At 45.9% G+C, this 27,743-nt stretch overlaps 1 protein-coding gene across 1 annotated transcript in view; it reads left to right on the top strand.

Moving 5' to 3' along the window:
* The window catches only part of LOC147684952 (uncharacterized), a 188,828-nt gene extending 162,256 nt beyond the window's left edge, over window positions 1-26,572 (top strand). The window contains exons 3-5 of the mRNA XM_086939742.1: window positions 16,395-16,500; window positions 16,922-17,146; window positions 23,145-26,572. Coding sequence (XP_086795868.1) covers window positions 16,395-16,500; window positions 16,922-17,146; window positions 23,145-23,466 — 653 coding nt within the window. The 3' untranslated portion in view covers window positions 23,467-26,572. The remainder of the gene's footprint in view (window positions 1-16,394; window positions 16,501-16,921; window positions 17,147-23,144) is intronic.
* Window positions 26,573-27,743: the final 1,171 nt, after the last annotated feature.

The raw sequence follows: 27,743 nt of genomic DNA, 5'->3' as shown, positions 1-27,743 counted from the left end.
ACTCCGTCGCGGCTCTGCCACCTGGAACCCTCCAGAGCCCTGCTGACTGCGGCGCGGCTCTGTCACCTGGACCTCCGGAGCCCAGCTGACGTGTCACAACTCCTGCGTGTGAGTACAACGCGTACTCGTGTCCGCACCGGCTCCGAACGCACCAGCAGCCTCAGAGGGTACATGCCGTACCACAAACGCACTAGCAGCCTCAGTGGGTACACGCCGTACCAAGAACGCACCAGCAGCCTCAGTGGGTAGGCGCCATACTAAGAAAGCACCAGCAGCCTCAGTGGGTACGCGCCGTACCAAGAGCGCACCAGCAGCCTCACTGGGTATGTGCCGTACTAAGAACGCACCAGCAGCCTTAGTGGGTACGCGCCGTACTAAGAACGCACCAGCAGCCTCAGTGGGTACGCGCCGTACTAAGAACGCACCAGCAGCCTCAGTGGGTACGCGCCGTACTAGGAACGCACCAGCAGCCTTAGTGGGTACGCGCCGTACCAAGAACGCATCAGCAGCCTCAGTGGGTACGCACCGTACCAAGAACGCACCAGCAGCCTCAGAGGGTACATGCCGTACCAAGAGAACGTCTCGTGACTCGAGGATTGCGAGTCCAACGCCGAGACCCACGCACTGAAGCCCGGAACACCGTGTGACTCGAGGATTGCGAGTCCAACGCTGAGACCCACGCACTGACCCGGGAGCACCCCGTGACTCGAGGATTGTGAGTCATACGCCGGGTACGCTCCCTCATGACTGCAGTGGTGGTAGTGCTAACATCCTAGAGGCTGCCTGAACTAAGACTCATCCCCCTCCAGGGAGACTACGAGTACGTGGGACCTTCTCCCCAAGCCCGACCAAACTCTTTCTATATCCCATATACCCGCAGAGCGGAGCTGACCCCTATACCCCTTGGATATGTGACTTACCTGTCCTGACGAGAATTGTCATATATATATAAAGAACTTCTTGACCCATAATTACCTGGTGTGTTGTCCTTCTGTGGTATTGTGAGAACTCTCTGTGTGCAACCGCCAATGCCTAACCCTCGCATCTGAGGGTCAACCCCCGAACGCTCGGCACGTCCTGGGAGAGGGAGGTCCCTGTGTGGTCAGTAAGACCGATCACTGCCACTCAGAGACCAGCCCCCTTCCAACACTGCGGATTGCTGATACTTGCGCCTTTGGGTTCTTTGGGACATCTGCCTAATATGGATTGTCTTCGACTTTCAGTCACTTTCCAAAACATTTTTGACGTTTTGGGATTTTTATTTAAATTGACACCCACCACAACAGTTTTTGAATCCTCAAGCATCACACCGCATGGAACCTTGAATCTTCTTAGGCTCTCCACGGATTCTGAGCTGCTCCATTCTCCGAACTTCAACGCAGGAAATAGCGTTCTACGTCACTTTGAACGTATCGAACGCTGACTTTCCCGTTTTCGTCATCACGTACGCGCTGGACGTACGCAACGTGCCGCCATTTTGTTTAATATTCTTCCTTAGCAACCATTTCTTTGGCGTTTCGGTGCACAGTGGTTGTGTAATTTTGGCAATTTACGGCGGAGCTATTGAGCGATTGATAAGAGGTTTAGTGAGCGATGTCATGCTATTTACTCTACATTTATGAGTTAATAAATGTATTAAGAAGTCTACATTTTCATTGCTTCTTTGTTAAATTTGTACTAACAAGAGAACTTCTCCAGCACATCATTTTATACTGTTTATTTTTTTTTGCTGAGTTTCATAGACATTAAAAGGAATTTTTCTTTGTTTTCTGGCATTCTTTGTAAAAAAAAAACTTAGAAGTTGACAAGCACATCATTTTTTTTTTTTGCATCATTTCAACTTCACAGAACTACAATTTATCTCCACCTCAGTGTGTTTGGCCTGCTGGAGGCACACCTTGTATGCAGTGGCCTGAATGGAAGGCATATTTTATTAACTACATTGATACTTTAGATGCGAAGGGAAACATTTCGGCAGCAGAGAAAAAAGGATTTTCTTGCATTCTGTTGGGCCTGAGGGTCTTAAAGCCTATAATCAAATGCCTAAAGTTAGTGGCGGCAGTGACCAAAATGTGTTTTCTGCTGCCATTGATGACCTTGATCGTTACTTTGCTCCAAAGGCATTCTCTGTTATAATTTTTTTCAGAGGAAACAAAATACTGATGAGTCAGTGGATAACTATCTGCTTTGAGAAAATTTTCTCTGGATTGTCAATTTGGAACTCTACAAGAAGATTTGATAAGAGATCAAGTCGTGATGCACGTAAAGGATACTTCAATTCAAGATAGACTATGGGTCAATGGCGATTCGAAGTTAGAAGTTATTCTGCTATAGCTAGAAAGGTGGAAATGTCCTGTAGAAGTGCCAAAGAAGTCAAAACTGATGAGAACAACAAATCCAACAGTGTAGTAGCCAAGATTGAAAGTACTAAAGCTAAAAATAATTACAAAAAGAATACTACTACAAAAGGTTACACTAATGACGGCAACAAGTTCAAATGTTTTAGGTGTGATAGTAGTTTACATTTAGCTAATTTCAAAGGTTGCCCCGCTATCAAACAGAGGTGTTCGGTTTGTGGTGCTATTGGTCACATAGCTAAAGCATATAGAAAACGCAATTACAAAAAAGTGGTGTGTTGAGGATGCTGAGTCTGATGAGAGTGATATTGACCATAGGGTAAATGAATTTGAAAAATCTTACATGCTTAATAATATGGAGAACTCATCTGTTGTTTTGAACATTGATAATAGTGCCGTAAAAAAGAAACCCATTTGTGACATGACGATTAGTGGTGTAGAGATTCAGATATATGCTGATTCTTGTTCTCCTTACACCATAATCAATGAGAATGTATGGAGGTTGAAATTTATTAACAATCTTGGTTCTCTATTGTATCCTTGTGATACTAATCCTGTGACGTACTCTGGTGAAAAAAATCGATATTATTGGATTTAGGGTTCTTGTTTTCAGATTTAAAGGCCTTGAATGTATTGCTAAACTTTATGTTTCTAAACATGGACCTTCAGTTTTAGGATGGTTTGAGCAAGGAAAACTTGTTATCATCCTCAATCCTAATCGTCCTGAACCAGTGATGGTGGTTGATGATTCAAGTCCGTTTAGTGACATGATGCTTAATAAATTTCCAGAGGTATTCAAGGATGGTATAGGAAAGTTGGATAATTTTAGACATAAAATTATTTTAAAAGACAATGCATGTCCCAAAATATATAAAGCGAGGAATATTCCCATCACAGTGAGAGATAAAGTACAAAAAGAACTGGACAAATTGGTAGAGAATGATATCATAGAGAGGATTAATTCCTCTGAATGGGTATCTCCAATTGTAGTAGCGAGGTGTTCCAATGGCTGTATCAGATTATGCATAGATTTGCGTCACTTAAACAACAATATTGTAGTCGACCAATTTCCCCTGCCCCGATTGTTGGCTCTAATTGGCAAAGCAGATTTTTTTTCCTGCATTGACTTATCGTCAGTGTATCATCAAATTGTTTTAGATGAGAGTAGCAAGAAATACACTGCATTCGTTACACTTTTCGGGTGTTTTTAATTCAAGAGAATGCCGTTTGGTCTCGCCTCTGCGGCTGCTGTCTTTCAGCGCATTATGCACAATATTTTTGGTGACTGTAAAAATGCAGTGTGTTTCCAAGATGACATACTTGTGTTTGGGGATGACAAATCTGTCCATGATAAAACTTTGGAGGTAGTTCTTAACAAACTTTCTATTAATGGCCTTATGGTTAAACATTCTAAGAGTAAATTTTGTGTTAACTCAGTCACGTACCTTGGCCATGTGCTATGTGAACAAGGTATCAAACCCAAACCTGATCTTATTGAAGCCATTCAACTTGCGCCTTCACCAGCTTCTAAAGATGAGGTCAGGTCATTTTTAGAGTTAACTGAGATTTATGCCAAATACATTCTCAATTTTTCTTGCAGGGTGTTTAATATTAGACAATTGTTGAAAAACAAAACTACATTTGTATGGGATGCAGAGTGTGAAAGAGAATTTGATGATGTTAAATCAGCTATTGGAAAGGCCGCTGCTCTTCACAGATTTGAAACTCAGCTCCCATGTATTATAACTACGGATGCCAGCTCAAGAGGATTGGGAGCTGTCTTGTCACAAAGAAATGAAAGAGGAGGTGAAGCAGTTATTGCGTATGCATCTAGAGCTCTATCTCCAACAGAGACGAAGTATTCTACTATTGAGAGGGAAACCTTAGCTGTTGTATGGGCATTGGAGCATTTTAGGGTTTTTGTTTGGGGAAAGAGTGTGAAATTAGGTCTGATCACAAACCTTTGGCACGTCTGCTCACTACTGATGGCATGATTAATGCATCAGCCAGAATTGCACGTATGTCAATGGGTACACAGACAAAATATCGATTTTTAAATATCGATATACAAAAATATCGAAGTTTAAATATCGATGGGACAAAATATCGAAGGTAAGTAATATCGACAGTCTTAATATCGATATTGGTATGATATCAGTAATATCGAAGTTGTAAATATCGATGTCAATAATATCGAAATTAATAACTTCGATGTTACTAATATCAATTTTTAAATAAATTTAGTGTATATTATATTGTATTTATTATGTTTTATTATTTATTTTTAATGTAATTTAATTAAATATTGTCTTTTACTACTGTAGCGGGTTGTGGGTTTATAGAGGAATAGGGTGGGAAGTAATTTAATTATGTTAAATTAATTTTTAATTAGTAGGAATTATTAATTAATTAATTGAGAAATAATTTTTAATTATTTTTAATTAATTGATTAATTGATAAATATGTTCTGTAGCGGGTTATGGGTTTATAGGGGAATAGGGTGGGAAGTAATTTAATAATAATTAATTAATTGATATATGTTTGTACATATTTTAATTAATAATTAATTGGTAATTAATTTCTATTAATTAGTTAAATAATTAATATAATTTTGTACATATTTATAATTATTAATTAGTTGGTAAATAATTAATATGAATTTATGTATTTATTTATTTTTTAATTTTTTTTATTTATTTAGGTTTTTCTAGAGCGCGTAGTCACCCAACGGGTATCCCAGCGCTAAACCTTGTGCTCCTAAGGGATGATGGTCGAGGATGACGACGACTCAAGGGAAGAGTAGGGTTTTAAGGGACTTCCTGAACCGTAGGAGATTTGGTTCCGCTCTGAGGCTCGGGGGGAGCGCGTTCCATTTTTTTCCAGTATTGACTGAGAAACGGCGGCCACCTGCGCGGACCTTTTTCACCCTGGGGATCATGATGAAGTTTCCATGTTCGGATCGAAGCGCTCTCGTGGGTCTGTAGGGTGTGATCCAGTTGTTGAGGATTGGGGGGCCTGCGTTGTGCAGTACCTTGTGTGCCAGACAAAGGGCCTTGAAAGTTACCCTTTCCCTAATTGGGAGCCAATGCAGCTTCCTCAGTGCAGGCTTGGCTGATGTTCTGGCTGGAGTATTCGTAAGTAGTCGGGCTGCGGCATTCTGGGCTTTTTGCAAGGTTTGGAGAGTGGATTCCGGGGCTCCCAGATAAATGGCGTTGCTGTAGTCCAGCCTGGATAAAATTAGGCCTTGGATCAGCAGAAGACGCGACTGGAATGGCAGTAGGGGGAGTACCTTCCTGCAAGATCTGAGTAGTCCATAGCATATGCCGGCCGTTTTTCTCGCCTGTGTTTTGAAGGTGAGATCTGTCTCCAGCCACACTCCCAGACTCTTAACCTCCGTCTTGGGGATGGGGGGTTCACCCATGCAGGCGGGCCAGATGTTAGGGGGAAGGTCCGTGGTGTTGTGTCCTAGGAGCAGGATCTCTGTTTTTGATCCATTTAATTTTAGGGCTGAGTCACTCATCCACTGATGGACGTTGGAGAGGCAGTCATGGAGATTGGAAGGCTCTAGCTTGGGGTGGGAAAGCGTCACCACCAGCTGAGTATCGTCAGCGTAGCTGACGATGGTGACTCCAAAAGGTGAGACCAGTTCCTCCAGTGGGGCCATGTACACGTAAATTAATTATTTAATTACATTAATTATAGTATTTTTTTTATATATAATTTATTGTTATTATTAATTAATTAATTGGGAAAAATAATATTAATTATTAAATTAAATTAATTACAGCAAATGTGCTAATATATTTACTTTATTGTTATTGTTAATTAATAATTAATTGGTAATTAAATAATATTAATTAATTTTGGGTAAAGGAGTATTTTTAGGGTTCAGGGTCAGTTTTCAGTTTTTGGGTAAAGGGGTATTTTTAGGGTTCTGGGTCAGTTTTCAGTTTTTGGGTAAAGTGGTATTTTTAGGGTTCAGGGTCAGTTTTCAGTTCATGGGTAAAGGGGTATTTTTAGGGTTCAGGGTCAGTTTTCAGTTTTTGGGTAAAGGGGTATTTTTAGGGTTCAGGGTCAGTTTTCAGTTTTTGGGTAAAGAGGTATTTTTAGGGTTCAGGGTCAGTTTTCAGTTTTTGGGTAAAGGGGTATTTTTAGGGATAAGGGGCAGTTTTCAGTTTTTGGGTAAAGGGGTATTTTTAGGTTTCAGGGTCAGATTTGGGTTTTTGGGGTACAGAGATATTTTTAGGGTTCAGGGTCAGTTTTGGGTTTTTGAGGTACAGGCGTACAGGGTAAAAACAAAAAAATATTACATTAAATCAAATAAATTACATGATAAAAATTAAAATTACATTAAATTATTAAGTGTTTTATTTGTTTTAAATGTATATGTATTAGTTTTAATTTTGTTTTAATATTTTTATTTAATATTTGTAAAATTATATGTATTTTAAAATTATTTTTACATTATTATTAATACATTTAAAAAAACGATATTTTTGATTCCGATATTTTTGTACTACGATATTATTTTTTCGATATTTTTGTACTTACCTTAATGAAGATAGGATTCCGATATTTTTGCTGTCGATATTTTTGCTCCGATATTTTTGCATTTCGATATTCTGTCTGTCGATATTATGTCAGACATTCATGTCAATGAGATTGCAGGATTTTGTTTATAAAATTGTGTATGTTCCTGGTCGAGATAACATTACAGTGGATTTTCTATCTAGGCTTCCTTTGCCTCTCAAAGAAAACATTTAGAATTCCTGGGGTTAATTTCATATTGTTCTTGTACATGATGATGGTGTGTTACCTATCAAAGCGAAGAGTGGAATATTGAGTTTTCCAAAGACAAAGTGTTACAAGCTGTTCAGAAATTCATTATTGAAGGTTGGCCCAATAAGAAAGGTCTCATTTCTGAATTGAGAAGTTTTTGCGAAGTGAGAAATGAGTTGTCTTTTTCTAATGGCATCCATTGGAGGGGTGATAAGGTTGTTCCTCCTTCGGGTATGAGATACATTGTGGTGAGACATGGTCATGAGAGTCACAATGGTATTATCAGGACTAAACAATCTGTCAAAAGACTGTTCTGGTGGCCTGGTTTGGATATTTTTGTTGAGCGCATTGTCAGGGACTGCTTTCATTGTGCTAACTTGATAAATCCTTGAAAACTTTGAAATCTAATATGAAAGGTCATGTTGTCCCCAATGGTCCTTGGGAGTCTATTGCAATGGACATTATGGATCCTATTGGTCCTTTGAACAAGTACATTATTGTTGCCATTGAATTATTCTCAAAGTGGCCTGTAATAAAAGTTGTAGATAAAGTCAATACTGACAATGTTTTACTTTTCCTTGATGAAGTTTTCACTGAAGAAGGTTTGCCTATTCGGGTGTTTACTGATAATGGAGTACACTTTTTATCCAATAAGGCTAAAGATTACTTTCAGAAGACTGGTGTTGTACATTGTACCACTTCTTTGTATAATCCGAGCGGAAATGGTATTATAGAAAGATTCAATAGGGTTTTGAAAGGTGCTATACAAATGTTTGGTGTTGAGGATGAAACATGGGAAATTCAAGTAGTGAAGACAGTGTGGAAGTACAGAACTACTCCAAATGACATGATTGATTGTGCTCCTTTTGAGATTATGAGAGGTAGATTACCAAGAACTAAAATCAATCCATCTTGGTTCATTTCTTCTTCCAGGTGTCAGGTGGATCTTGATAAAGTTAAGAAAAGAATGGAGAAAACTAATTTAGTGAACGAACACAAATTTGATTTGAGAAGAGGTTCTAAATCTGACCCTATTGTTCAAGTTCAAAACAACTTTATTTCGATTCATGACGAATCATAAAAAGCACATTGACAAAAATACATAATTAAGGGGTGCAGTTACATCGGGTTGCAATCGCAGTTAAAATAGAGCAATTAAAATATTTACAAAATTTTAAAAAAGCAGCAATTTTTCAATAATTCCATAGGGTGTTGTCAAGACTTTTAAATTATCAATTTCCAGAACGTTTTTTAAGGCGGAAAGCAGCTACCAAGAAGTTAGCGACACTAAACATATTTAGTGGTGAGTCTAACTTTTTTAAGTAAAATAGGGCAGGCTTAATTTGGACGAACCCCTTGTTCTTAAGCAATGGGACAATATACTTTTTCCTGGGCAGATCATATATACCACAGAAGAACATAAAATGAGCAGTGTCCTGCAGAGAAAAACCGTCACATTTGCAGGCCGCTAAGACCCTATTGTACAAGTAGGTATGTTGGTAAAAGTCAAGAAACCATGGAGAGTATCAAAAGGTGAAAGTCAATTTATGGGTCCATTTGTTGTACAAGACGTTTTGAAGAATGCTGTCAGGCTTTCAAATGGAAAAGTTTGGAATTGTAACAAAATTGCTGTTCTTGAGGGTAACAGGAATTTTTACAAAGAAGAACATGCTACTAAGAAAAAAAATTGTGATCTTACTGATATCACAGGTGATGATTTTATTGAAGTTGACAATGACTGTAATGACTATAACATCAATACTGAACGTCATGAAATGGCTGATGTACCATCTAATTCTTGTAATTCTGATTTTACTCATCAAAATGAAAGCCTTTCGAGTTCTAAACATTCACATAAAAAGCCTGCTTGGTTATCAGATTTTATAACTTTGATTCAAAATAAGTTATACTCATGATTTTTTTTTCTCTTTTTTTTCATTTTTTTATTTATGTTTTTTTTGTGAAAGGTGGAAGATGTGTTATGTAGAAATGCAATGTTGCTAATATTTATTTATTATCGGCACGGACCTCGGTTCTACTCTATTGATGTTCTAGAGTCCTGAGTCCGTGCTGTGTGGTTCTGTGGGCAGTTAGGAAGCTGGTTGCGGTGCTGGTGGATGTCCTTTGGTGATGCTGTCTCTTTTCCAATACATGTTAATTCCAGCTTCATTTAGACTCGGCTCTACTTAACAATATATCTAAGCAACAGACTGTATCCATCCAAGCATGAGACTGCATCGATTCAAGGAATAGAGTGCATCTATCCAAGCATGAGACTGCATGCCTGGAAGCATGAGGCGTCATCCCACCAGACATGAGACATCATCCCACCAAACATGGGGCATCATCCCACCAAACAGTAGAGGTCATCCCCCCAAGGATGAGACATCATTCCTTCAAACAAGAGGGCTTCATCTCTCTGTATGTAATACTGTATTTAAATAGGTTTAAATAGAACTGTGAGTCCTACCATTTCAAGACAAGTTGTATCCACGACGGTCAAAATACATTTTATATATACTTGTAACACAGCAATATAGAGACATACTTTACAGACAAGCAATTTACACAATATACAAGCAGCAACATAAAAAATATTTATCTTTCCACATTTGAAGGTTAGGCGAGTGTGTCAAATTCACCCCTCCAGGCCTGAGACTGCATCTGTATATTAAGTTTAGAGCTTAGGCCAGCATTTTGGAATCATATATTTGCCTAACTCTGGTCATTGCGTCAGTCTGCGATTTTGTGATCATGCCATTGTATTTCTACTCATGGCGAGTAGCAACAGATTGGCAAAAAACTTGCTTCTGTACAGTGGCAATCTTACTCACATACCCTTCCTGTGCTACAAGAGGGGACTATCCATTTGATAGTCGGTGATGATATGAATGGCTTCAAAAATAGGCTGTGCCAGGCCAAATAAATAAAATTAGCCGTTCAATATTAAGTGCACACCCAGCATGCTCGCGCCACCATATATGCAGCATACTCTAGACATGCGTGTTCCACAGTAAATGCCCCTGTACAACACACACACATTTTACATGAAAACTGGGCATCACAAAATCAATAATTCACTCTAACACAGATTAGGAGGTGATTGGCATCTCAGATCTACACCAGTCATCCTATCCTGTGTACAATGGAATTATGCGACAATGGAGGGAAAAGGTATGCAGCAGGGTTGACTAAATTTGGCAGCAGGAAAAGCAAATTACCTCCTCGTCTATCTTACATGATCCAGTCCTTATCTGCAAGACTTCATCTCCTTCCTGCAGGACCTGTTCCCTAACTAGCTGAACACCAACATTACTTCTTGTCATTTGTACAAGTTCAAATAATGCAAACAGAAACCCATATATACATAATCAATCCCAAACACCGGGCAGGAGAGTGGGAAAAATAGGACTGTATAGGGAAAGACAGAGCAATGAAGATTACCGGTAAGTGACCAGAGCATTACCTCCTCGTCCATCTTCTTTGATCCAGTGCTTACCTGCGAGATAATACCTCTCTCCCTAAAGCTACGTTATTCTACACCTTCAGGAGTTCTTGACACAGATATGACCAGGTTTTTTCACAACCAATTTTATTGAGCAGAAGAGTATCAAGAATGTGGTATCTTCACACACCAAGATCCCCACAACAGTATCAATGCAAAAGTGATATACTTGGTAATCCATGAATCAAATGACGAAGCTCAGCTTTAAAGATGCCCTGACTGCCCACCCCAACCCCAACAACTCCCCCACCCGTACCCAACACCCCCCCCCACCACACATGTACAGAGGCAACATAAAGACGGTATACATAGAAGAATCAGGTATACTGCAACCAGGGCCTTGCCATTCGGGCCAGAAATGTCACTGCGATCAAATGTCCTCCTCCTGCTCCGCAGGGGGTTCCAAGGACAGGCCGCGGTAGTCGGCCCCCCGCTTCCAGATTTTGAAATGTTTGCGCGGGCAGCCCCGCGCCTCGAAGACTGGTTTCTCAAGGCCCATGAAGTAGTCCAGCCCAGCCTTCCATGCAGACAGGGGGGGAGCCCTCACAGATTTCCAGGCCCGAGCCAGGTCACGCTTGGCCACGACCAGGCCCAGGAGCAACAGGTGGCGCTTATACATGTTACCCCCAACCCCTTCCATAATGTGCAGCAGGCCTAGTCGGTGGGTACGAGGAAGATCCCATCCCAGGACCTCAGCCAGGCAACCCCATACGCCCCTCCAGAATCCAGCCAGACGACCACACGACCACACCGTATGGAGCAGGGAGCCAGGCACCTCCCCACAACGCAGGCACTCCGAGGACTCAATCAAACCAGCCTTCCACAAGCGTTCACGTGTGTAATAGGCACGATGCAAATATTTGAATTGTATCAGGCGGAGCCGAACCGCAACAGCGGTGCCGCGCGGGGACTCCAGCGCCTCCCTCCAATCGTCCTCGTCCAGGGCGCCCACATCCACCTCCCACGCCTCCTGAAGGGAGCTGAGAGTGGAGGAGCAGTGCGTAACAAGGGACTGATAGATCCTAGACACCTTTTTGTCTCCCAAGTCTCCCATAAACACTTTCGCCTCAATGGGGCTGAACTCGGGCAGGGAGTCGAGGCCGGCGATGCTCGGGGCTAGGGCATGCCTCAGCTGAAGGTAGCGGAAGAACTGGGAGTGAGGCATCTGGAACTCCGCACGGAGGTCCTCAAAGGACTTGAGGGTGGTGCCCGATACGACCTGGCCCAGTTGTGTAATTCCAATAGCCTCCCAGCCCTCAAACCCGGCCAACGCTGCCAATTCCGGGAGCAGGCCATTGTGCCACAGCGGCGTTTCAGCTGTCAGTTTGCCCCACCAACCCATACGGCGCAGAGACTGCCGCCACACGGCAAAGACCACTTTGGTTACCGACGGCAACCCGCGGCGTATACGGGCTGAATAAAGAATGGTGTGGAGCGTACGATCTCCCATGAGGTGTCTCTCTAGGGCATAGGCCGGGTCACTCCTATCTCCGTACCACCAGTCATTGAGGACAAGCAGGTGTGACGCCTGATAGTAGGAGAGGAGGTCGGACGTGGCCAGGCCACCACAGTATGTGGACAGAAAGCACGTTCTCAGGGCCACCCTGGCTGCACCGCCATCCCACAGGAAGCGGCTCAGAACAGAGTTCACCCGACGGAACCACTCCATGCCAATAGGGTGCGGGAAGTTCTGGAGTTGGTACAACAGCCTCGGTAGCGCCACCATCTTAAAGATGGCCGACCTCCCAAAGATTGTAAGGGGCATCCTGGACCATGCCTTGACATCGGTCTGGACTCGGTCCCACACCGGTAAGACACTGCGTGTCCAGGCCACGGCTCGCGAGGTCGAGAGGAAGACGCCCAGATATTTCAGGCCGTCCGTCGCCACGCGCAAGTCGGCGGCCCAAGGGTCGGCAACCACTCCGCCATGCAGAATCCACAGGGTCGATTTAGACAAATTAAGATGAAGCCCCGAGACCTCGCCAAACCCCCGCATGATCTCCAAGACTCGGGGACCCGAGCGCCGCAAGTCAGTAAGGAACAGGAGGATGTCGTCCGCATAGAGTGCAATCCTATCAGTTAGGTTATCGTTCCAGACAAAGCCGCGAAGATGAGCATCCATCCGGATCCGCACCGCCAGGGGCTCCATGGCCAGGGCAAAAAAGTAGGGGGACAGCGGACAACCCTGTCGAGTACCACGTCCGATTTGGAAGCGCCCCGAGACCGCAGCGGCGACACGGACCGACGCCGTGACATTGGTGTACAGGAGACGAATATAGGACAAGAAGACAGGCCCAAGATTGAGGCGGGCCAGCAAGGTGAACAAATATGTCCAACTCACCGAGTCGAAGGCTCGGTCCATGTCCGCAAGAAGGAGTGCGGCCTGTTCATCCTTAGCTCCCATGGCGTCGATCGCTGCCTGTGCCCGCCGGATATTATGCCGGGTGGCCCTGCGCGGCATGAACCCGGCCTGATCAGGGTGGACCAGGTCGGCGATGTGGGGTAGCAAGCGGTTCGCCAGGGCTTTCGCCAAAACCTTGGCCTCGATGTTGAGGAGGGAGATCGGCCTGTAGGAGTCGTGCCGGTCCGGCGCCCTGCCCGGCTTCAAAAAGACCACGATCTCGGCGTGGCGCCAGTCGGGTGGCAGCTCACCCCGAGACCGCGCTGCCTCCAGAGCGTTGCGGAAGTGGGGTCCCAGTTGAACGTGGAACTTCTTATAAAATTCGGCAGGATAACCGCTCGGACCGGGCGCCTTTCCCGTGTTCAGCTGGCCAAGGGCCTCCCCAAGTTCCTCGGATGTGAGTGGGGCCTCCAGGGCCGTTCTAGTCTCATCCGGGACTGCCTGTGGAAGTAGGTCATCCAAATATGAGGCTATGTCGCTCTCCACCAAGGGGTCATGAGGAGCGTATTGTGCCGCGTAGTAGCGGGCAAAGCTTGCCGCCAGCAAACCCGGGTCGGACATGACCGACCCGTCCTCCGCCGCAAGGCAGGGCAGTTCTAGGGGTTGGAAGGTCGCCTGGCAAAGCCTATGTAACATGGTGCAGGACTTATCGCCCCACTGGTATACCCTGCTGCGTGTGGCGAGCCACGCCTGTCGGGCCTCCTCGTATAGGACCGAGGCATACGTCTGTTGGGCCTGCAGGAGCCGTCGCACAACGCCCTCGTCACCCCCGAGTCGGCTACGCTGCTCCAGGTCCTCTACTCGGGCCGCGGCGGTCACAATGGCCTCCCGACGCTCCCGCCGAGCGGCCGCACACCAAGCTATATCGATGCCCCGTATCGTAGGCTTTAGCGCCTCCCACACAACAATGGCATCGACACCCCCCACCAAATTCTCGCGCCAAAAATGATCGATCGCTTCGCGTATATGCGTCACGTATTCCGGCCGCTGTAGCTGCCAGGCGGACATGCGCCATCGAAATGGCTGCCTTTTAGAGGGGAGGGTCACGGTGGCCAGGACAGGGGAATGATCCGAGAGGCCCCTGGGGAGTATCACGGCATCCCTGACGCGGCTCAGACAGGCACCCGGTACAAACAAATAGTCGAGCCTAGAGAAGGACCCATGCACCGCCGATACATACGTGTAGGCCCGCACCGCAGGATGGAAATGCCGCCACACATCAATCCAGCCCAGACTACGCACAGTCGCACACAACCGGGTGGGAGCAGCCGCGGGGGGGGGGTCAGGTACCACATGCACTAGCCGCTGGCGGTCCAGGCCCACATCCATGACCTCATTCCAGTCACCCCCCACCATGGTCAGGACGTCGGGGATTTCGTCCCACAGCGCGAATAACCGCTCAGACAACGCCCATTGCAGGGGGGGAGGGGCGTAAACACTTCCAAAGACCACCGGCTCGGAACCCAGCAGGCCTTGAATAAAGACAAACCTACCCTGAGGATCAATCCACTGTTTCTCATGAACATAGGCCACCCTACGATGTACCAATATGGCCACCCCCCGTGAACCCCTCGCAAAGCCAGCATGGTAAACCTGTTGATAACCGAACCTTTGGAGGCTGAGGGCCTTAGAGCCCAGCATATGAGTCTCCTGGAGCAGGAGTACATCCACCATCTGCCTTTTCCCCCACCGCAGCACAGCCCCACGCTTGATCTTATCCAGGATACCTCGCACGTTCCATGTCACCACCCGCAGGGTTTTCGAAGGAGACATAAGCGCAGTATCAGCCATTGTCAATACACAGTCCAAAATCCGGCCCTCCCTCCCACCCTGGTGCAACCCGCAATCCGACAAAAATCAAAGCCTCAGACATGTGTGGACCCACCCCCCCAGCCCGCAAACTCAGCGCCCCCTTCCCAACCCGGAACCCCCCCAACAAACACAACTCCAAAACTCCCCCCCACGCCCCACACCCACCACCCCAATACCTCAGAGAACATTGAAGTATCTGTCGCGGCATGGAGAGACCCGGGTCCCAAACAGGGGACCCAGGACCCACCATACCAATGGATCCCAACAACCCCACAATGACACACACACCACCCCCCCAACAACACTCACATCCGTGAGGGTCTGAGGCCCACAAATGGTACCCCCCAAGCCCCACTGCGTCCCCACGACAACAACTGAAGTCTTCACATGGGAACTGTCTGGCACATCAAGGACAGAATGAAACAGTCTCACCAGCCAAAGCAGGGCAGTTCAGTATGCAGCATACAAAGTGCGTGTAGACCCGGCGATGCTCAGCTGCCCGCGTCGGAGTGCTCCGAGTCCCGGGCACCACCCGACTGCGTCGCGCTGGCAGAGGCCGATCTCTTCTTGGAGCGAGACCTCCGATGGCGGCCCCTCCTGTTCGGGCGATCCGTCCGCTCCGGCGACGAACCCTGGGACCTGCCTGGATCCAGCCCCGGCCGGGCATGGGGCCTGAGCCGCACCGCCTCATCAGTCCAGCGGAACACCTCCTCCGGCGAATCGAAGAAATGGGTCCGAGACTGATATATGACTCGCAGGCGAGCTGGATACAGAAGCGAGTATTGAAGCTTGAGGCCCCTAAGCTTAGCCTTGGCGTCCATGAAAGACTGCCGCTGTTGCTGAACCATCTTCGTGTAGTCCGGGAAAATCATGATAGTATTGCTGAAGCCATCTTGGATTTTGATACCAAATGATTGTAGCTTCAGGCCCTCTTAACTTAGCCTTTGTCTGTAATCTCCATCTTGGATAGTTCAGACCCTTTCACAAATCAGAGAAGTGCTGTCCTTGCATTTCTCTATGCCCAGACGAGATAAGTGACACACCGCTTGAAGTGACACACCGGTTGCACAATATAATTTTTAGCAAATAACAGATTTCGCAATATTACTCATCGCCTTGCTTATGTCGCAGTTTTGAATGGAAATATACCAGGCCATGACAGCTCGCATTTTGATTGACTGACCCCAATACTGCCCATTCAGATCACATGGTTAGCTACAGTATGTATGCATCAGATGTATCAGACCTTACAAGGAGATTTCTTGTTACAGTTCTGTGCCCATTGGCTGTGGGAATCATGGTGGACTATGCTACGTATAATACTTCTATTGTCATGTGTCATATGGGTGGTCCTGTGGTTTGAGTCTATAAAGTATACCAAACACAATAAATCTTTGGACATTCTAGCTTCTATGCTGACTGTCACCGTGTTGCACGTTAAATTGTATTTGTTGTGGCTAATAAATGTACCATATTCTGAGCTGACAAATTCTGTGGTTGTGTCTGTCTTTCCTATCATTAATTATCCCTTGTATTTCAGACTCGCTTCCACATCTTGGTGGAGAATGCAGCCCCGGACTTCGTGGTGACATCGCTGATCTCGGGCGGCTCGACCGCGGGTTTCCTCTGGAGCCTGGAGTTTTGAGGTTCGATGACTCTGATTTTTCTCTGTGCATCTCTCTGCTTCGCTCCGTTGGATGCCGGTGGCCGGCCTGCTCGTGTGCGGCCTTGTTCCTCTTGATTTCTGGTTCCTGCTCTGTTCCTCTGATCTTTTTCTCAGCTCAGTTTTTGTGGTATTTCCTCTTGGCTTTGCCCTGTTTGTCTGGCTGGTCCCTGTGATATGTCGTGGATTGGGACAATGTTGGTGTGTTTTTATCTGCCTCTTTCTGGTGGCTGTTATTATTTATTTTCTGTTTTGCCACCACTCTGTTGATGACTGCGTCCCTGATGCTCTGGTTTGAGTTGTGATTCTTCCTCTGATTCCCTTCTCGGCCGGTTCTGGACCTGGGGGTCCCTTCGTGGCTCTGGGCTCCTTTGTGATTTGCTGTTTTTCTCCTTGCATCCTAGTATTTGGCTCCGGCCGCTGTCCGACCCCAGTGTGACGGTGTGCCTCACAAAGTTCCATGCACGCAGTGACTCCCAGACGCCTACTCGTGTTGGCTTGAGGTCCGAGGGAAGGCGTACTACTGCAGATTCCTGTCTTACCAGTGAGAGTCCAGTCTGGGGTTGGACAGCTGCCACTGATTGCCTGGAGCAGAGGTCAGTGGGTTTGACGGACTTCGTGTACTGGAGGTGAGTGTTTATTTGAGGTTTTTGTCCTCTGATTTTGGTTGAGCAGGGGGGCCTTCTCCTTTCATGGGTTTCCTGTGAGCTCCCATTGTGGGTTGTAGCAGTTTGCTCCCCGTGTTTCTGGTGGCGCCTGGCGTGGTTCCTCGGCCCTGCTGGATCTGGGGCCAGGTACGCAAGCGTGGTTCTGTTGTTGTTCTGATCGTGTTTCTGGTGCTCTGGTGGTCTGGGTCTCTTTCCCCCGGCCACTGCCGTTTGGTGTCTGTGCCTTGGGGTTGACCTCGGCACATACAGGGGGGTGTCCTGATTGCTCTATGCCTCATTTACATATGTATGAAGTGATATGTGCCTTGCTTAGCATTCTGGTGTAAGTACGCTTAGTGACTGACTTAATTGACTCGACTGACTCAACTGTGACTGTTCCTGACACTCCGATTTACCCAAATATGCTGGCTGGCTGCCATAGTACGAATAGCTTGACACTGTGTTAATCAGTTGTCTGCTCTGTTATCATCTAGTGGTGTAGACATTACTTATCCGGTACCCACACACACTGACCACACTCACCACACATGCACATTTTGCGGCGCTGCTGCGGTGACCCGAACTGTTACTTGTTTATCTGTTCTATCTGTTCATTTGTTCATTGTGAATATCTGGCGGCGAAAGAGAGTTCACCTTCTCTATTTCCTTGTATGGTCAACATATGCATGAAAATCTGCATGTGTTCTGTGTGTTTTCAAACTCTCTCTGTCCAGCCGCCCTCTCCTCCCAGTTTATTGGGGCCAAGGAGAATTGCAAGGGGACGTGGAGTTACTGATCTTTTTCACCACCCTTTCCTGTCTCCTGTTCAGTCTATGGGACGCCAGAATCATAGCACCCGAAGACTTCATATACTTTTTTCATGACTCAGTGCTGTGGTGAACTGGTATCGGCTGCCTTGTATGAATACATGGCGAATGGCTTCCTTTGGCTTCCTCTGTGAATTGGCATAGCTGACAAGCTGGCTGAAAAGCACGTGCAACTGTTTGTGACCATCCTGTGTGTGTCAATGTCACCTATGTAACGCGCACCCTTTCCCATCATCTGTCTGGTACGATTGCATTTTGTTCATCGTGGTTGTAGATTACTGAGTAAAGACCCTGCGCTGCTCCCACTGTACATATCACGCACACCATACACACTTCCTGTTTATTATTTGTCATGGGAAATCCTTTGACTAACTATAGTTTGGACAGTTGCCAGCCAGCCCCACCGAAACAAATCACCTGCTTACATGGTGGCTTTACGCTTAGGACTGAGTTCCATTTTTGTTTATTAGAAAATGGCATTACTTGACAGAATAAAAAAAAAAAAAAAGACTGGACTTACAGTTACCATGTCAGGGGACGGAAAAGGAAAAATTGGGTGCCATTGCAAATGGATCACCCGTATTGGCTAGCCAGAGTTCTGAGGGAACTCAGTCATGAGTGGGCTGACGAGCCCCTTTGGGACCTTGGTTGGAGGGGCTGGTGGAGGGTTGGTGATTTGCATCCCCTCCAGATTTCTGTTCATAGGCAGCCAGTGGCGCTCCAACCAGACTGATAGGTCCGGGGACCCTGCTCAGTGGGAGCAGGGTCAGGAGGATTCGGTGATAATTCTTGAAAGTGGGCCCATGGGTGCAGGCGCAGTTTGAGCACACCCAGCGTCGCAAGGGGTTGTATCTGCAGATACTCCCCTGGTATTCTCTCTCTGATGATGTGATTTATATTTGGATTAGATTATACTTGCTGCACTGTCACCTCCTCGACTGAGTTCCGGCGAAGGCAAAACTTTGCATTTGTTCCTCGACTGAGTTCCGGCAAAGGCAAAACTTTGCATTTGTTCCTTGACCACGCAGTGACTCCCTGAAAATAGGCAGCACAAGACTACTGATGTTTCAGGGAGGGTGTAATTCTGCAATTCCCTGTCTTGCCTGCGACACTCGCTGGCTCCAGGGGTGGAAGGTGGAAGATGGTGTGAAAAGGAGGGGGTGAATGCCTGGTTTCACACAGGGAAGGAATATGTAATTTACTGTTTTCCTTTATTTGGATTAAGTTTCTTGAGTTTTGTGATTTTTGTTGTCAATACCAGTGTTCATCAATGGTCAAATTTGACTGTACAGCTACATTTTTGACTGATCTGACTTTGACAAAAGGACACCGATTTCTGTTGCTATTTTCATACAATAATATTTCTAGACTGCTCAAATAGACCCTTTCCAATATTTATCAAATCCGAGGACATTTATGGCTGCTTAGCACCTGGTTGTCATGTTAGACAGGGTGACACGTCTATTTTCGGTGCTCCCAGGCAGTGTCGACAGCCCCGTTATTTCAAAATAGACACATCCCTTCAGTTAGATTAAATATATGTGAGTGAGCACGCTTCTTTGGAAAGGATACATCTGCCCGTGCCAAACATATATGTTTGCACTCGCATTCTCTACCACAGGGGCACAACCCACCGAGCTATCTCATGGAGAACAGACCTTGTGCACAAACTCTTGAATGAGGAAGTAAACGAAATAGAACTTTAGACAGGATCTTTCAAATACTGCTTCTTTTGTAACAATGGGACAGGAAGCAGCCTGTCCTCCTTCCAAGTTCTGCGGAAAGAAAAATTAGCTGTTACAATGACGCACAGAAAAATAAACGTTCAATACTGCTTCTTAATCGGCTAAGGTCCTGAGGCCCGCAGCCCCCTTTCTCCATGTTATAGTTTGGAAATCGCAAATATTTTCATTCTCTGATTTCTTTCCAAGTGCCCACAACGCACCGCATTGACATTTACTTTCTCCACATGTGGGGAAGGAAAATAAAGTGGCATTTGTACATGTATCATGGTACAGAGTAGATCTCATGTCCTTTACCAAGGCTTTCTGAAATTATGTGTAGAACAAAGAGTACTGAGAAATGGCCAGCATGGCCATCGATGATACGATGCATGGAAGGGTTAAAGAAAACTCATTTGGACTGGCTTTGAAATAATGATCGTGGCCTGGCCACAGATTCTGGGCATTGCGCCAAGACTAAACCACACACTACAACAGTTTTCTGTGAGTATGAACAGAACTGGTTTAAAAAAAGAAATGTATTATTTGCAGCGGAGAATGGAAGGAAATGCTAATTCTTAAATGTATATTAATGGAATGACTTACAATTTATAGTTGTTTAGAGTTAATTTACAGGAGGCAACATTTAGCTTAAAGGTCAGGTTACTCAATTGATGGGAGGTAGCCCTGCATAGCATCACTTTCAGGAGAACAGTCTATAGCAGAAATGTTAAAGACATGTAGAACTGTTTCATTTTGGTAGATCATGTTCTTGCAGTGCATTGATAAGTATTGTCAGTATTTCAAGTACTAGTCTTTAATGTATGCATTTAAACATATTGAGGGGGGATGATTAAATTCCCAGGATTGAAATGGTCAGGATCACACAATTTGGTCGGGTAAGGTAAATGCCAATACACAAAAGCACAATGTTTTCATTCTTCTCTTGCTTGTGAGGATAATATACCCCTACAGAGTGTAATGCTAGAGGTTTTCATCCTCTCATATCTGGATAGAAAGATCCACTGGTGCAAATATGTTCTATTATTCTGACAATCTGGCCCACACATTGCACCACTACTGATTTCTCACAGAATTATTCTCACATAGCAATGGGTCATGGACAGGGAGTGTTTGGAAGAAAAAAAAAAAAAAAAAAAGTACTGCATATGTGCTAGCTACAGATAATTATGCAAATGTTTAGCGTGATTTAAGAGGCACACCTTTCCACGATGGAGAAATGGCTCTAATTCTGGTTCATGCTTCAGCAACAGCACCGACTCACTGAAAATTCTTAAACAGTGGGCACGGCTAGAAAAGTGCGGGAAGGGGGCAAGATTATAAGGGTTGTACCTAATTGAATGGGGCAAGGAAAAGTACTATTTTATATATGCATCTAAAAGAATGAATATTAATGTTTTCATTTCTAGGTTCTTCAACGAAATATAACAAATTATATTGTAATGTGAATATGCTAAAATGCTTTTTTTAAAAGCAGTGTATTCGCAAGGGCCCACCAAGGATTCGGACACAGAGTTGTAATATTTTGTTTATTAATTGATCTTTAGTAATGAATATATGCAAATACAGAAGGACAGTGTGCATTGAATAACTGTGCTTCATATTATGGTATTTCAAGGATACTGTATGCCCACATTTAATATGTCTTTTAATATACAGGTGCAGTCTAGGGGTGTGTGTGAATAGGTGTCTTATAACATAAACACTTGTCCTTTTTGTGCCATGTAATGCGGTGACAAATTATGGCAGCAATATCATTATATAAGATGTCTAAAATAGCATTTCTGATTATACCAGGGCTCCTCCCATAGTAGGGTTTGAATGCTAACTATTACCTTATGCTGCCACGTTCCACAGATCTACATACAGGGGCTTAAGGTAATGGTAAGGAAAAAGTTACAGGACGGAAATGCCGTTTGGAGTATGTGCAAAAATGCTTGCACGTTTTAAGGGTTTTCACCAGCTCTTCGCTGAAAAATGTTCCCATACTGAGACATGTTGGATTTTACTCCTGAAAGAGACAGACATAATACTTCTTCTGAGGTTGGATACAAGTGGAGGTGTAGATTTTTGCATGAGCAGAACTACACCTGCATATTTGCTCATGCTTAAATGCAGTTCACAGATATTTTCTAGGAGTACTGATTCTTGGCCTACTTCTGCAAGACCTGGTGAATTAACAACAGTTGTATATCTGCACTTAATGAAAGAACGTGGGTGGATTTTATTTCATAACTGGGCATCTAATTTGGTCTGGCATTACAATAACATTCTGTGTTTATTAAAATATTGTCTCTCTCCTTGAGGGGATTCCTCACATCCTTAGGCAAACGAATGCAACATGCAATGTTGTTAAGTGACCTCCTCCAAGTATTACTGAGACCATCCAAAGTGGTCATCATAGAATGTGCTGCACACACATCATCTAGAGAATATGTGTCAAAGGGCAATGCATTCATTGATAGAGAAGCAAAGAGGATAGCACTGACAGGCTGCCAGCTAGCAATGGTACAACTAGTGGGCAGCAACAGAGAGGTGGATGTTAGACATCCAGAAAAAAGTTGACATTGAGGAGATAGCCGAGTGAGCAAAAGGAGGGTGTGTGAAAACAGAGGAGGGATTATGGACTGGGCCCAATGGGAAAATCTGCCTGCCTTCATCAATGCTTCCTTCAATGGCACGTCTCTTCCATGGCCCCTCACATGTGGGGAGAGACGGAATGATTAGACTGTTTTCACAATGCTGGTTTCATGGCAAGTTTTGTCACACAGCTGAGAGACTTTGCAGGCAGTGCACTATCTGTGCACAGTATAACACTGGAAAGGGTACCCGCACTGCACCTGGTCACTTCCCTCCACCCCAGGGACCGTTTGAAAGCCTACAAATGGATTTAATTGACATGCCACCCACCCATAAGTTCAGGCATGTCTTGGTCCCTTTCTGTATGTTTAGTAAGTGGATGGAGGCATACCCCACAAAGAACTGTGATGCATCAACAGTCGCTAAATGTCTCCTGAAGGAACTTATCCTAAGATTTGGGATCCCAACACTTCTGGACTCAGACAATAGGCCTGCGTTCATTTCCCAGGTAATAGGGGGACTATGCAAGGGTCTGGGGGTCACATAGAAACTACAGTGAAGTGGAGAGGCAAATCCGGGGTCTTGAAGAATAAGATACGGAAAATCTGCGCTTCTACAGAACTGTCATGGGTGGATGGACTACCAATAGCTCTGCTAGGAATGAGAAGTACGCCTGACAGGATAACAAAACTAAGTGCACATGAAGTGTTGTTTGGCAGACCCATGAACATTGCGGGTCATATGTCCACTGCGCCTCTGCCAATAGTAGACGATTTGCTTTTGTGTTACTGTAAGAAACTAACAGAGACTTTACGTTATCTTCACCGCCAGGTCCTGCAGGCTCTTCCAGAAGCAGCAACTCCACCACCAGGACCTGCAGCCTGGGGACCGGATTTGGATAAAGGCCCATACCCGGCGGAACTGTCTTCAGCCCAGGTGGAAGGGTCCTTTCACCGTCATCTTGACCACCGCGACCGCAGTGAAGTGCGAGGGATTGACTTCGTGGATCCACAGTTCTCACACCAAGCGGGCAGCGGACCAGGACGACGGACGGCGAGCTCCGGCAGCATCACCAGCAGCACCTGAGGCGGACCATAGGTACAACCTCCGATCCACCAGGAAGGACCAGCCCGACCAGCACGACAGGGGATAAGGAAGAAGAGATCTCCTGCTGGCTGCGGGCCAACCCTCCAACAGACCGACCAATGCAACGGTCTGCTATGCCTGGCAGACACATCCTCCAGATGACATCATAGAGACACCTGTCTCCTTCAAGTGCCTATTGTCTGTTATGTACTGGTAACCTCTGTCAGACCCAGCAAAGGCACCAACGTGTTTGATTTCAAATGGTGCTGGTGTCTGTATCAAATATATTTTAATTAAGAACTGTGAGCACAACACGGACTAGTGAAGCACCAGAGGAACATTGAACTGTGAAAACAGACTATATTCAGCTACATGACTACCATTGCATCTGGACCACCTTTGATCACAACAAGGAGTGGTAGATTGATGCAAATGACAATAGAGGTGCAAGAGTCAACCTTGGTGATAGTCATACGATTATTGTGGCCAGGAGTGGAGAAGAAGGGACAAATCCAGTTGATTGTACCAAAACCACCACTGATGAGCAAGATGACGGACTTGATATTGCAACAGCTTACATTTCCCACATTTTGCAGCCAAGCACCAACACAGGAACTGGCAAACACACGCCTTGACATCTTGGACAGTGTCATATCTGGCATACATCACATTGGCTGGGGGGCAATAATGGATGTTGTAACCACATTTTATTGATTGCTAATAAAATTGAGATATGCAGGTTGCATCACCTGCAGGACACAGGTGGATTACGATACGGGTGGTGGAAGAAAGGGTGTTATATATTACAATAAGGTCAGCAGTGGCAACGTTGTCACCAGGAGTAGAGGTAACAACTGTTCAGAGAGTAGCAGTGCCAAATCCCCCAATATTGAGCGGGCTGCAGACACTTATACTGAATGACCTTTCCTTCCCAATAGTTGGCTTCCTACCATCAGCCCAGGAGCTAGCAACAGCACGAACTGAAGTTTTACAAAGTATTATAATTGCCATAGAAAACAGTGGGTTGTTACATATTGTTACAGACGTCAATTGGGGCAAAAATAACGGCTTATTATTAATCCCATAAACGCTTTTAATATGCCTAGGCCAAGGACAAATGAGCGTAGATGGCCATATATTCTGGCAGCTGTATTATCACCAGTACCTGGGATAGTTCTGACAACCATGTTTATAATGTTTGCAGAGGAGTTTGACATCCCATTTCTTCATGGCAAAGTGGGGGATGAGAATAATACAGTTATACAACATGAGGAGCCAAACATAGTTGTGCCAGATCAAATTCTGTTGGGGAAGAAGGAGGTCACAGAAGGGGATGACAGAGAATTGTGGGAAGGATATGATAACAATAAATATGTTGAAATGCTGAAATTGTATGTACACATCATGAACATTTCAGGATGCTATGTTTGTACCCACCTACCAACAGATACACAACACAGCATGAGCTACATTGTACTACCAGTTTCCAAATACATGGGTTGTATTCTGATGCATGAGTTACTCTCCACTGAACACAATATGTCAGTGTTAGTTGCACCACCAAACACTGGTCTCATGGCAGCTCCAACATTGAATGTTTCCAATATGGCGGGTGTCAGACAGGGTGCCAGGGGGCCTAAGATGAAATGGGCACCATGCGGGAATATGCACCCTACAAGGTCAGAAACGGAGATGATTAGCACATTTGACAGGAGATGCAGAAACAGGGCTGAGGAAAATGACAATCAGCAGAGTAGTAACAAGGAAGGTAATATACCAAGGTTTAGAGAAGAAGAACTGTCCCAAGCCCCATCCTGCATCCTATATGATGAAGGGATACAGCGGGACAGAATACCTAAATTACCTTCAGACATAGCTACAGCACATAACTGCTCAACACAGTAGTCATGCATACCCTACCCCTGTGTGTTACAGGAATTACTGCACGGAAAACAAGGACTGTTGGCATGTAAGGACAGGATAAGCAAGATGAGGAGAATAATGGGACCTAGGAAAGTGGACAAAATATTTATGGGCAAAAGTAACTGCGCACACGTCACAAGGCTGTCGCCCATCAAGGACAGCAATACTGGGTCCTCACCTGGACTGGTGGGTTACAAGGGACTATTCTTTGTCTACGGATCATGGGCATACTTTTACCTGCCTCCAGGTTGGTACGGCCGTTGTTACCTTGCATCAATAATACCACGTATGGTCCACTTCTCAGACATGGCACAGGTCAAAAAATGCTGTTCTTATATACCTGACAACAGCAGGAACATAGATAGGGCAATCCATAACATAAAGGATGTTAGGGATGAGGAAGAGGGCTCATGGATCATAAAGGCTGTTATCATAATAGCAGCTGTGTTATTGACACTCTGCTTTATGATACAGATCTGCTCAGTCTGCTGCACATCCCTTGTCTCCTACTGCTTACGCTCTATGCACCGTGGCTATGAGCACAGCCATGAGCCAGAGCAACAGGCAGTGGCTGAGGTACCTGCCATGGATATGATTATGTTGGCACGCAGGGTATATTGATTTGGTATCAGATTTGGGAATGCTGAAGCCATCTTGGATTTTGATACCAAATGATTGTAGCTTCAGGCCCTCTTAACTTAGCCTTTGTCTGTAATCTCCATCTTGGATAGTTCAGACCCTTTCACAAATCAGAGAAGTGCTGTCCTTGCATTTCTCTATGCCCAGACGAGATAAGTGACACACCGCTTGAAGTGACACACCGGTTGCACAATATAATTTTTAGCAAATAACAGATTTCGCAATATTACTCATCGCCTTGCTTATGTCGCAGTTTTGAATGGAAATATACCAGGCCATGACAGCTCGCATTTTGATTGACTGACCCCAATACTGCCCATTCAGATCACATGGTTAGCTACAGTATGTATGCATCAGATGTATCAGACCTTACAAGGAGATTTCTTGTTACAGTTCTGTGCCCATTGGCTGTGGGAATCATGGTGGACTATGCTACGTATAATACTTCTATTGTCATGTGTCATATGGGTGGTCCTGTGGTTTGAGTCTATAAAGTATACCAAACACAATAAATCTTTGGACATTCTAGCTTCTATGCTGACTGTCACCGTGTTGCACGTTAAATTGTATTTGTTGTGGCTAATAAATGTACCATATTCTGAGCTGACAAATTCTGTGGTTGTGTCTGTCTTTCCTATCATTAATTATCCCTTGTATTTCAGACTCGCTTCCACAGTATGATTCTCGAAGGCGAGTGAGCCCTTGTTCCTCGCCTCCCGGAGGATAACATCTCGGTCATGGTAGTTCAGCAGGCGGGCGATAACAGGCCGTGGGCGCTCGCCCTCCGGTGGCCGCTGGGTCAGAGCCCTGTGTGCCCTCTCAATCACGAAGCACGTAGACAGTGCCCCTTCGGGGAGCCAGCTCTCCAACCACCCAGTTAGGAACCGCTCCATGTTGTCCTTCTCGCATCGTTCAGGAAAGCCGATGAAGCGGAGGTTGTTGCGCCGCGCACGTCCTTCTGCATCTTCCACGCGGGCCGCCAGCGTCTTTTGAATGCTCTCCACCTCCGCCAGTCGCTTCTTCAGGCCACTAATGTCCGCCTCGGTCTCCGTGATACGGGTCTCGGCCCCAGCGATCCGCTCCACCGCGTTGCGGAGGTCTTGGCGCAGGAGCGTGACATCCGCCCCAACCGCTCCAATCTTGGCATCGAGCGTGTCCCGGGACTGGGTGATGGCCGCCAGTAGAGCTGCATTGTCCGGCCCAGGGCCACCGCTGCCACCGGCCGCCCCGGCTCCACCACTCGGCCCGGTGAATTTGTCGATGGGGCCATGTTTAGGCGGGCCACCTCCCCTGTCCCTGGTCATGGCACAAGCTAGGCAGGGCGGACACCACCTCCGAGCCCTCGGACACTGTCACAAGTCCCAAGCGGGACGGCCCAGATGAGGCCCCAGAGAGGAATGCGGGCCGGCCACAGTGATCGGGCGTCACGAAAATCGAGGTCCCGGCGTCACCCAGGCGGGACAGGCCGCACCCGCACTCGTCTCCACGGGCAGCTGTCCAGAGTACAAATTGAAGAAGCTGTGGGTCCGGGGTCTGTGGGCTGCCGCAGCAACGGGCCAGGCCAGGAGGGGCAGATCTGACGCCACTGCCGTCCGCCAGTCCGTCACCGGCCGCCTCGGGGCTCAGGGACCTCCGTCTCCAGACTGTCGCGGGGCCACGCCTCACCGCCTCTGCTCATCGGTCACACAGGGAGAGAGCCGATGGGTAGGATCCGATGGCACCGTCTCGATCCTTCAGACGATTGCAGTCAGTTAGGGGAGCCAAGGCCGGAGCGGCGGATGC

Source organism: Lissotriton vulgaris, chromosome 10 (assembly GCF_964263255.1).
Source record: "Lissotriton vulgaris chromosome 10, aLisVul1.2, whole genome shotgun sequence".
Taxonomy (NCBI): Eukaryota; Metazoa; Chordata; class Amphibia; order Caudata; family Salamandridae; genus Lissotriton; species Lissotriton vulgaris.
The sequence above is the reverse complement of the archived record's forward strand: the minus strand, read 5'-3'. Positions and strand labels throughout refer to the sequence as shown.